Below are 11,094 nucleotides of genomic sequence, written 5' to 3' on the forward strand. Positions count from 1 at the left end.
CCTAGCTCTTTACAGTTAACATTATCATACAGTAGGATATTAATCTGCAATTCCGTTTTGTTTTGTCATTCCACAGATTCCTTGACGTAATTGAAGAGGCATTGGGCCGCGGTGAAACTGTTCTAATAGAGAATGTCCTGGAGAAAGTAGACCCAGTCTTGCAACCTCTCCTGGGTAAAAACACCATCAAAAGGGGAAGGTTAGTTTTTCTTTAACTGCAAGATTACAGCGCAGCCAAAAATGATTTAACGTAATTTCATCCCCAACTGTTTTTTTTTTTTGCCTACTGAAACACGAATGCATGAGCAATCTTTTTGCGGTTTAAGACACTGGGATCAGATTACCAGGTTGAATCTCACTGAGCGCTGGAACACCGCAACAACAACATGATTGAACACATTATCATTGCATGTTCTTCAGATTATTAATGAATGTGCCGCACATGTTCTGAATCCACGAATACAACATATTGATCCACCCCTCAAGACGGGTGATAGATGTATATTTGTGTGTTCATATTCTTTAGGCCTGATGAATATTGAACAGATGAGCCTCAGTGTAAAAGCAGCATGGAGAGCATTCATGGTTTATGTATTAGGACTCACAAGAAAGGTAGCAGGAAGCTCCCAATTCTCAGTGTCCCTTCGTAATGATTGCAAACTTAATGTGAATTCAAAAAATTCTCGTTAAAGATTTGCCTGTATGTAATCAAAGAGTGCCTTTAAAAATATCTACCATTTAATTTTGCTATATCTTTTACTTTCCATCTCCTTGAGTTCTAATAAATCTGGAAGTCTTTCCTTGGTGGTCGAATTGTAAATGGCATTTGTTCTGGAAACCAAAACCGCATTTTATTTGAGGCCTCCACGTGCGCTCGGACTGCTCGATTTATTATCCACCCAATCCAAGCGTGTTAACGTATGTATCGTAACCAAAATTAGTTTTAATATTCACAAAATCTACCCCAGTCTGTTGACATTATCACAGTGACTCCCACCAAAACATACTGTATGTACTGTATATTTGGATCTCGCTCTGATTTGCATGACTAAGAGTATGAAAACTTCTTTTTGCACACTTCCTCTGCCATTCTGTCTCTCCTGAGAACACAATTTATCACATTAGATCTGATTATCAGTTTATCCCTTGTAGATGACCCGTACACTTGTTTCTGTCGATGATTAATACAACCACCGGAGCCAGCCATGATGGATCTGGTGGGGTTTCGCAGCTGAAGTTCATTAATAATTGGAATGTTGTAGAGTGTGAAGTAATGAATACTAATTATTCCTTTCATGGCTGACGGAAGACTACAAGACAATCCATCAGCAAACTTTAATTTGGTGGAGTAATGGTTCTATCAATAGTACATTAATTCTGGCTTGTGAAGATAGAGAGTTGAACCCGATTAGGACACGAGGAACCTGGGGCTGCAGAACCTTGGCCTTGCCTGCCATCCAAGTGGTAATTAGAGAAAAATGAAAAGCCACCAGGTTTGTCAAGCCTGTGCTAATTTAATTGAAATACAGGGACGGATAAATATTGGCTAGGCAGCAAACAATTAATTTATTTGTCTGACTTAACTTAAGTTGGTGTGAAGTTTGGTGTTGAAAAATACCAAGGAAAACATTAGGGATAAGGCTTATTTTCTCTTCTACTATTCCTTTGTGCATAAATAGTTTTTGTGTGTAATATGAATGATTCACGCAAATTGTTACCAGTCTGATAAAGACCTAAAGTAGATGTTATTAATAAAACTGGGGAACACAATTTTTGCTGCATTGATAGCGGCACCAATTTTGTCAGGCTGAATGGAAAAAAACCGCTGTTTTTTTTTTTTTTTTTTAAAGATGGATTTTTTGCAATACAGCATTTTTATTTTGGGTGAATTTTAAACTATCGCAAAATGAGAGGGTTTATTTTATGATACCCATAAAGTCTATCACAAGGGTCTCATACCCTAATCACAACTAGGCCTGCGTAAGGAATTTTGTTTATACTAGTGGGCGACACCAACGTATTTAATAAGTGTGACATCTGGGGGGGTGCACCCCAAACACCCCAATTGTCACAAACATTTTGAAAAACGAGAAAACATAACATGCGGTCCATATAGCCCCTGTTGTAAAAGTAATTCAGAAAATTGGTCATTTTCAAGACGGTCTCGATGTTTTCACAAAAATTACCGGAATTTGTCATGTATCCATGTATAATACGCACTCGCAAATTTGACCTCAAAATTCTTGAAAACCCTTCTACCTACATAGAATGCTATTTTTACACTGCATGATTTTGCTTTTACCCATATTATCAAAACGTGAAATATTATCTTTTTTTCAAATAATTCTTCTGACGTTAAGCATCTTATTTGAACATCCAATACTTTTTTTATTTACTTATTTTGAAATTCACGGGTGATGACACACTCTTGCGTATGCATTCTTTGCGTCGTATGTATACTGGGGTCGATTTGGCTGCTTAAAAAGAAGATCTTGGGGCAAAAAAATGTTGGGCACACCTGATGTAATGTCTCCTTTCTTGACGAGTGTTGCCTCTTGGTCTTGGCTATCCAAACTCAAGTGTTGTTTGTTTTGGGTGGATTATTTCTTTAAACCCTTAACACAAGCTGTATGCTGTTGCCGTGTATGACGTTATCAATCCTTTTTTTTTTTTTTTTGGGTCAACCAGGTACATTCAGATTGGTGGCAAGGAGTGTGAATACAACAGCAACTTCCATCTTATTCTGCACACCAAACTAGCCAATCCCCATTTCCCTCCTGAACTCCAGGCTCAAACAACCCTCATCGACTTCACGGTTACTCCGGCTGGTCTGGAGGAACAGCTGCTGGGACAAGTAGTATCCCGAGAAAGGCCTGACCTTGAAGACCTGAAGGTAAAACCTTATAGTCACATAGTCATTGAGTTAATATGTATATGAGGGTTCAGTCCGTGATGACAGAGGAATGGTTGTTTTGTGCACTCTGTTAAAGATGGCGCTGACCAGGCAGCAGAACCACTTTAAGATTGAGCTTAAGAGGTTGGAGGATGACCTGCTGAGTCACCTCTCTACAGCCTGTGGTAATTTCTTGGGTGATATTTCTCTGGTGGAGCAACTTGAGATCACCAAGACCACAGCTGCCCACATTCAAGACAAAGTAGGACACTTTAACACATTTCAGCGTTGCATTTCCCTTGTCAGTCAAGTTTTTTCGAATGCCTCCTTTTTTTGTTGAACCAGCAGTAAACGGTATGCAGTTTGCAACGCGTCTAATGAGCAGCTTTTGGAGCATGACTGAGAGCCTCATAGCTCATTCTGTGCGTTTGGAACACACAGGTGGTGGAGGCCCGAGAGAATGAGACAAAGATCAACGAGGCTCGGGAAATATACCGCCCTGCTGCTGAGAGAGCGTCACTCCTCTTCTTCATCATCAACGACCTCGTCAAGATTAACCCCATTTACCAGTTTTCTCTTAAGGTATTGGAGCTTTTTACCCCGGAAATCCACTCGATGCTTGCTCCATCTTGTTTAACTCATTTTTGAAATTCAGAGTCTGATTTTTCATTAGGATTTTTAAGGGTATTGGTTGTTTTGTACATTTCACCCCACCCCCAGTTTAAATGTGCACTGTCCAGCTATTGTTTAATCTTCACTCACAAGTCCTTTTGTTGTTTTGCAGAGTTTTATCTCAGTATTTAGCGAAGCGATGGATCATGCAGAGTGTAAGGAGGACGTGAGCAGCAGAGTGGCCGCTCTTACCGAGGCCATCACCTATTCTGTATTCCTGTACACTAGCCAGGGCCTCTACGAGAGAGACAAGTTAACCTTCTTGTCACACACTGCCTTCCAGGTGAGGGACTTTGGACCGCCTTGAAGGTGGAGCGTCCTGTCATCATGATCCATCAAAACGTATTTCTGCCCTCACATTAACTTCAATTAAAAGCAGTCAGCAGGACTATACACAGCTATTGATTACCTGTCACCCTTCGCTCACCAGCGGCTGTTGAAACAGTAGGTTCTGACAAGGGGGTTGGTTCTGCTGGCATAATGGAATTATCCGTCATTGTGGCTACTTTTTTTTCCAACGGAGAAATTACGTGGCATTGAAGACAGTCCTATTTTACAATCCAAAGTACTAAGCCAGATGGAGTAATTGTGTCCCTTTGCCAATGACTTGTTTTGAAATTGACTGATAAGACAAAAAATACATCAATAAAATACTCATCCCTGCAGATTCAGCTCAAGAAGAACCTGATTGATGCCAAGGAGTTTGACTTTCTTCTACGTTTCCCGGTGGAAGGTAGCAAAATTAGCCCTGTGCCCTTCCTTTCATCACATACCTGGGGAGCCATTAAGGTACTTTAATGTGGAGGAGGAGCTTAATGTAAAGTTCCTGTCAGCCGTCGGTGTTCAATACGTATCCTACTGTTTTGTGTCAAGAGAATTAACAATGTATCGTTTGTCTGTAGACCATTTCTTCGATGGAGGAGTTTAATGGACTCGACCGAGACATTGAAAATTCACCCAAGGGCTGGAGGAAGATTGTTGAATCCAGTTGTCCTGAAAACGAAAGACTCCCACAGGACTGGAAAAATAAGAGTTTCATTCAGAAGCTTATTATCATGAGAGCTCTGCGCCCTGATAGAGTGATGTGCACATTAAGGTAAATACAATACTCAGCATATTTATGGTTGAAATGGATGTACACGATGACAAATATCTTTATTTTCCTGGCAGGAATTTTGTGGAAGACTGCATGGGAGCAAAATACGCTGAGACCGTAAGGTTGGAATTTGACAAGTTGTACGAAAGTAGCAGCCCCTCAACACCCGTCTTTTTTATCCTCTCACCTGGCGTCAATCCAATCAAAGATGTAGAGAAACTCGGTACAACACTCAATATTTGCAATGTTGTGCTCTGGGGGAAATTTGTCATTAATTTTGTTTGCATAGGGTTAACGCTGGGATTGTCAACCGAACTGGGCAATTTGCACAATGTTTCACTGGGACAGGGACAGGAAGATGTCGCTGAAAGGGTGCTCAGGAATGCTTCCAAACTTGGACACTGGGTCATTCTCCAGGTGAGAAGATTTCCTATTTCCTGACTGCAAGCGATTGGAGGTTGTGCTTTTAGCCAATGGAACTAATGATATGATCTCCCCCAGAGTGGAAAATAGACTCAATTTGGTTCAATAAAAACCATAATTGGCTAGATCAGCCTTGTAAATGCCTCCTTTGACTGTAGAAACTGGCAGCCAAGTGAATCCCAGAAGGTTGTCATTGCAATTACCAGCAAAATAAGACATTTTTAGACCAATCTTTTAAATGATTAACTACGTCGTCTCAAAAGGAAGCCATCTTTTTTTTTTTTTTTTTTTTTTTAAACTGTATATTTTGGCTCTTTTAGAATGTTCACCTGGTAGCACGCTGGCTCCCTGCTCTTGAAGCTCTCCTGGAAAGCGAGGCAGTGGATAGTCACCCCGGCTACAGAGTGTTCATCACTGGGGAACCGGCACCCAGCCCCGAGCAGCACGTAATCCCCAGAGGCGTTCTGGAGAATGCCATCAAAATAACCAATGAGCCACCCACTGGCATGAATCCCAGTCTCCATGCAGCCCTTAATAACTTTAGTCAAGTATGTTTATATTGAAGAAATATTTTCTACAGAAAAGCTCTTTTGGTGCAACACTGTAATTCATTGATAATTGTTTTGCTTTTTCAAGGAGACACTGGACATGTGCGCACGAGAACAGGAATTCAACTCCATGCTCTTTTCCCTCTGCTTCTTTCATGCTTGTGTCACGGAGCGCCGAAGGTTTGGCCCTCAAGGCTGGAACCATAAGTATCCCTTTAACACCGGAGACCTCACCATCTCAGCTAATGTTTTGTTCAACTACTTGGAGTCCAACACTAAGGTGATTTCATTCATCTTTTTACTATTTTTCACAAATGGCTGTATAGTGTATTTTTTTCCAGTAATTACAGAATATACCATAGCTAAAAAAAAGTCCCATTTTCTGTGTTGTATCTGATCAGTGATTCAAATTTGTCCAGCTACAGTATTTTCCGTACCACTTGGCCTCACCAGGGTTTTACGGGGACCCTGGATTCCAACCCACCCGACTCTGGGCGGTAATTCAAATTAATTAGTGAAATGTTTTATATCTTGAGATGGATATGGCGGAGTCCCATTATATCACATTTAAGCTTGCAATAAACATGCGAGTAATTTAGCTTTATTTAAAGATGACAACAACAAAAAATCCATTCTCTGGTGTACTCGCAGCTGCTAATGTGTTTCTCTTTGAGCTTCTATTACCCCGGTCAGAACCAATCACGTCTCCAAGGTGTTCTGCCCTCCAAAAAAACGAATGTCCTTCATTATGTTAACCAAACAGTAACCTGTATGTGCGTATACAGAGAATTCATTAGGAAAGCAATGAAGCGTCGTCCTAAATGTAATTACATGCAGCCAATGTGACAGTTCACAACGCTACATAAGTGATCACTGCAATTAGAGCTGACGAAGGAAGCAATTTGCAAAACAATACAGGTACAAATGATTGTGAACCTCCAGCTTTTGTCATTTATTATGAATCGCAGGTTATCTTCTCCCTCTTTAACCTCTCACAGATGATCATCCCGTGCCGAGTGGAAAACTTGTCACACGTCAGATCATTGTGTTTCAAGAAGCATCCTTTTCTTCTTCTGTATTTCCCAGCAGTTATTATGTACAGATTGTATCATCCTTGCTTGACGACTCCAATCGTGATTTGAATTTTGTTTTCTTATCAAGTGTGTGACTTCAGTTCATGCAGGTGCCCTGGGAAGACTTGTGCTATCTCTTTGGGGAGATTATGTACGGTGGACATATTATTAATTACTGGGACAGAAGGCTGTGCAAGGCCTACCTGCGAGAATTTATGCATCCCAAAATGGTAAATCGGTGCCACTTTTTTCCCTTCCATGCATGCGTTATATTTGTGTCAGAAGTTGCTCTTTCAGCTGGTAGTCTTCAGTCTTCATTAATTCTCACAAAAGATTAAGGTGAGGGTAGCTGTGTTAAAGTGACAATGTGAAAGTTTTGTTTCAAGGTAAAGGGTGCCCTCTTGGGATGTAAAGCTTAACTGCAATTTTATTGTCATCTTTGGTCGGTCCCACCGGTCTCAGTGTTGTTAGACAGCCCACTGAAGAAATGATTTACTTGATATTGTGTTTTTTCTGTTTTCACCAAATAAGTTTGCCATGCTGTCTGTCTTACTGACTTCAGTGCACAAGCGATTGTATTTTTTTAAATCTCGTTTTCACTTGACAGTTTGAAGGGGAACTCTATCTGTGTCCTGGCTTCATGGCCCCTCCATTCATGGACCACAACGGTTACCACGCTTATATCGATGAACATCTTCCACCTGAGAGTCCCTCTCTGTATGGCCTTCATCCAAATGCAGAGCTTGACTGCCTCACACTCACCTCAGACAACCTCTTAAAAACTCTGCTTGAGCTGCAGCCTCAGGACTCCTCCAGAGGAGAAGGGGCAGTATCGAACATGGAGGACAAGGTGTGTCCACCACAACTTTTTTTTTTTTAGAGCAAGCTCACTTGCAGAAATCACCAAACAAAGCTCGCTGAACAACGTTAAGTTTTTTTGTCATAGGTCAAGTCTATCATTGAAGACCTTCTTGACAAGCTTCCCGAGCAGTATAACACGACAGCGATGTTGGTGAAGGCGACAGACCGGAGCCCGTACATTTCAGTATGTTTGCAGGAGTGTGAACGCATGAATCTTCTACTGGCAGAAATAAAAAAGTCTCTCGATGAACTCGAACTTGGCCTGAAGGTACCGTGTTGAATGGTTCTCTTCAGTATCATCAGTACTATGTGCTGGATCATTCATTAGGATTGTATGTACTTGCAGGGAGAGCTCACCATCTCTACGAGAATGGAAACTCTGCAGTTGGCCTTGTTCACTGACGCTGTACCTGATTCCTGGGCCAGATTGTCTTACGCCTCCACCAAAACACTTGCAGGATGGTAAGCAAAAAACACAGCTTCCTTTTTATTCTATATTGACCCATATTTTTAAGTATGGCCTGCTGTTGAATGTAGCACTTCTTGTTAAGCAATTACCACTTCTGTTTGAAGCATTTATAAAAAAAGAACAAGGTGACAAATGAAAAAAGAGACTTATCTGACCGCGAATTTAACGACAGTGCTGCTTTGAAAATGTACTGAGAGGATAGGGACTATATTCCAATCAGAATTTAGTTTTTCAGCAAAAATGTGGGAAATCCATCCAAGCATCCATCACTTTTCTATACCAATTGTCACTCTTCCCTCCAAGCAGAGTGTGTGTTCGCAGTTGGGTACTCCTGATGTGGTCTCTTGCAGATATTCTGCGTTCCACTCAAAAAATTAAAATCCAACCTGAATTGAAAGTATAACGTACAACTACTCAGTTTGTGCCATTTTGTAATGTGATTCAATGACTGAGGGGCGACTGGCTGCTGAATCCAACGATACGTTTCACATATGTACTTACACAGCCTGTCAACGTTGTTTACAATGACGGCGTCCACCACCACTGTTTAGTTAGCGGTGGTGCAGTCTGGGCAACGTAGAGCAAAGACAAGTTAGACAGGTTTTTTTTTTTTTGTTTACCCGTGATGATAATGATGAAAATAAAAAATAAGTGCCGTTATTTTAAAATGCAACGACAGTCGGAGTATGTGCAAATAGAAGGAAAAGCATTGAAACTGAATGAGATTTTCTCTTTTTCGAGCGAGAAATGTCTGGTCTGGAAAATGTGTGGTGAAACCAAAGTAGCAAGTGAGTTTTTGGAAGGAAATGTGTGGATAGAATGGAAGCTGGACTTCCTCAAGCATCAGCACAAATCCTTTGAAAGCAGTTAGAATTGTACGCACATGTAAAATGGGAATCGGGATCGGTACTTTGTTGGGGGAGAGTGCCAAAGACGGAAAGAAAAGGTAAACAAATCGAACCCAGGGCACGTTAAAATTCTCATTGACAGTATTCTCCTACGTATCAAAAGGAGTGCAACACAATCTCTTGGCAAAGTATCTTCTCATCCTTTCGGCTTGTCCCGATTAGGGGGTACCCACAACTTGTCATCTTTTTCCAGCTAAGCCTATCTCGTGCATCTTCCTCTCCAACCCCTGCTGTCTTCATGTCCTCCCTCACAACATCCATCAACCTTTCCTTTGGTCTTCCTCTCGCTCTTTTTTCTGGCAGCTCCGTCCTCAGCAACCTTCTACCAATATACTCACTCTCTCGCCTCTGAACTGAATGTCCAAACCATCGAAGTCTCCTGTCTCGAACCTTGTCTCCAACTCATGGCAAAGTATCTGACATAGTAAAATAGTGCAGAACACCAACATATAGACGCAGACATGCTCTGCAAGATAATGCTATATTTTGACATTTTTAAGCGTGAGCGTAGCTGTAAAAATGTGTCCTAATCTGCCCATCAAAGTGTACTATGTTTCATATGATGTGCAACTTAATAGTAGTAGCACATGCTGTGTCGATCCGTTCACGAACTAAGTCACATCGCGACTTGATTTGTGTTTTAGGTTCAGTGATATCAAGCGTAGCTGTCGTGAGTTGGATAGCTGGACCCAGGACTTTGTCCTACCTGGTGTCGTTTGGCTCTCTGGCCTCTTCAACCCGCAGTCGTTCCTCACCGGTGAGCTCTCAATCTCAAGATGAGTACCGTAGATGAAATGCACTTCTGAGAGTTTGTGTAATTCTTGTGATGTTTGACAGCGATTCTGCAGAGCATCGCTCGTAAGAATCAGTGGCCCCTGGACAAAATGACGTTGACTGCTGATGTGACGAAGAAGACAAAAGATGATTTTGGGCATCCACCACGGGAGGGGGCTTATATTCACGGCCTTTTCATGGAAGGTAGAATAGATAGAATATGTTATTATTGCTGAATTACAAATGAGTGTTGCCTATTAGACTCAGCATATAGCATGCCACATGTCGCTTCAGGAGCGCGTTGGGACACTCAGTCGGGAGTCATCGCTGAGGCAGTTTTGAGGGATCTGACCCCTCCCATGCCAGTGATATATGTCCGAGCTTCACCGGCGGAAGAGCAGGAGCTCAAAAACGCTTACGAGTGTCCTGTGTACCGCACGAAACATCGCGGATCCACGTATGTTTGGACGTTTTATCTCCGAAGCAAACAACCTCCAGCGAAGTGGATTTTAGCCGGTGTGGCCCTGCTTCTTTCAGTGTGACGCCCAATGGAATGCAAATACTGTAGTATTATTCTTGCAATAGTATTATTGTGCAAAGTTTTGCGTAACATGTAGAAAACAATTTGATTTTGTCATCATGTACATATTTGTATTTTTATTTTCATTATCCACCAACATCTAGTACATATTTCTATAGTTTGACTTGGATATTTTTTTGGGTGTCAGCAGTACAGCACTGGGCATACTGCGTTTTTTTTTTTTCGTTTTTTTTTGGGTGGGTGGGTTGGGGGTTAAAAATAAGAACAGAAGACCACAAGGTACATGTTTAAACCAGCAAAATGTAATCCAGACAGTGTTGAAGGTCTCCTCTGAGATGGTTCAATCCGGCCATGATTTGTGCAGAGCTTACGCCTCAGTTTTAGACCACGTAATTCCACATATGGAACACATTTTATTGGAAGGTCAGGATTTAAAAAAAAAAAAAAAAAACTCGCTGGTTGCCCTCTACTAAGTGAATGATACACAATGCCGTCTGGAGAGATGCCGTCCTGAATTCCCAGGAGATGATGTGCATGGTTGCTATTGACTTTTAAATGAGGTGCATTTGACATTGACCTTTTGTACGGCTTCGGCAGAATACTAACGGACTCGTGTAATTCATTCAGCCGGGCCTGCTGAAGAAACCTACTCACAGCCATTGATATCGTTCAATGAGACAGCAACACATCCGATTACAAGTCTTTTATTGGTCTGCTGTCTGTGCTGATCAACCAAAACAACCCAAAATCTATAACAAGACACCCTGTAAGATAATTGAAAACGAAAATGTGCTAAATAAATTTAGATATACTAGTGGTATGTTTGCAAATAAATC

General features: G+C 41.4%; 1 protein-coding gene across 5 annotated transcripts in view; it reads left to right on the plus strand.

Moving 5' to 3' along the window:
* si:dkey-233k19.3 (dynein axonemal heavy chain 11) overlaps nt 1–11,094 on the plus strand; it is a 37,081-nt gene extending 25,987 nt beyond the window's left edge. For 4 of the 5 annotated variants that reach the window (XM_061819551.1, XM_061819552.1, XM_061819554.1 and 1 more), the window contains 18 exons: nt 77–199; nt 2,689–2,893; nt 2,991–3,155; nt 3,335–3,475; nt 3,678–3,848; nt 4,232–4,354; nt 4,468–4,661; nt 4,736–4,884; nt 4,951–5,078; nt 5,405–5,632; nt 5,721–5,912; nt 6,807–6,935; nt 7,313–7,555; nt 7,652–7,834; nt 7,913–8,028; nt 9,588–9,700; nt 9,781–9,921; nt 10,012–11,094. In XM_061819551.1, coding sequence (XP_061675535.1) covers nt 77–199; nt 2,689–2,893; nt 2,991–3,155; nt 3,335–3,475; nt 3,678–3,848; nt 4,232–4,354; nt 4,468–4,661; nt 4,736–4,884; nt 4,951–5,078; nt 5,405–5,632; nt 5,721–5,912; nt 6,807–6,935; nt 7,313–7,555; nt 7,652–7,834; nt 7,913–8,028; nt 9,588–9,700; nt 9,781–9,921; nt 10,012–10,259 — 2,992 coding nt within the window. In that variant the 3' untranslated portion in view covers nt 10,260–11,094. The remainder of the gene's footprint in view (nt 1–76; nt 200–2,688; nt 2,894–2,990; nt 3,156–3,334; nt 3,476–3,677; nt 3,849–4,231; nt 4,355–4,467; nt 4,662–4,735; nt 4,885–4,950; nt 5,079–5,404; nt 5,633–5,720; nt 5,913–6,806; nt 6,936–7,312; nt 7,556–7,651; nt 7,835–7,912; nt 8,029–9,587; nt 9,701–9,780; nt 9,922–10,011) is intronic. The other variant, XM_061819553.1, reaches the window with a different exon arrangement.

Source organism: Syngnathoides biaculeatus, chromosome 5, assembly GCF_019802595.1.
Source record: "Syngnathoides biaculeatus isolate LvHL_M chromosome 5, ASM1980259v1, whole genome shotgun sequence".
NCBI lineage: Eukaryota > Metazoa > Chordata > Actinopteri > Syngnathiformes > Syngnathidae > Syngnathoides > Syngnathoides biaculeatus.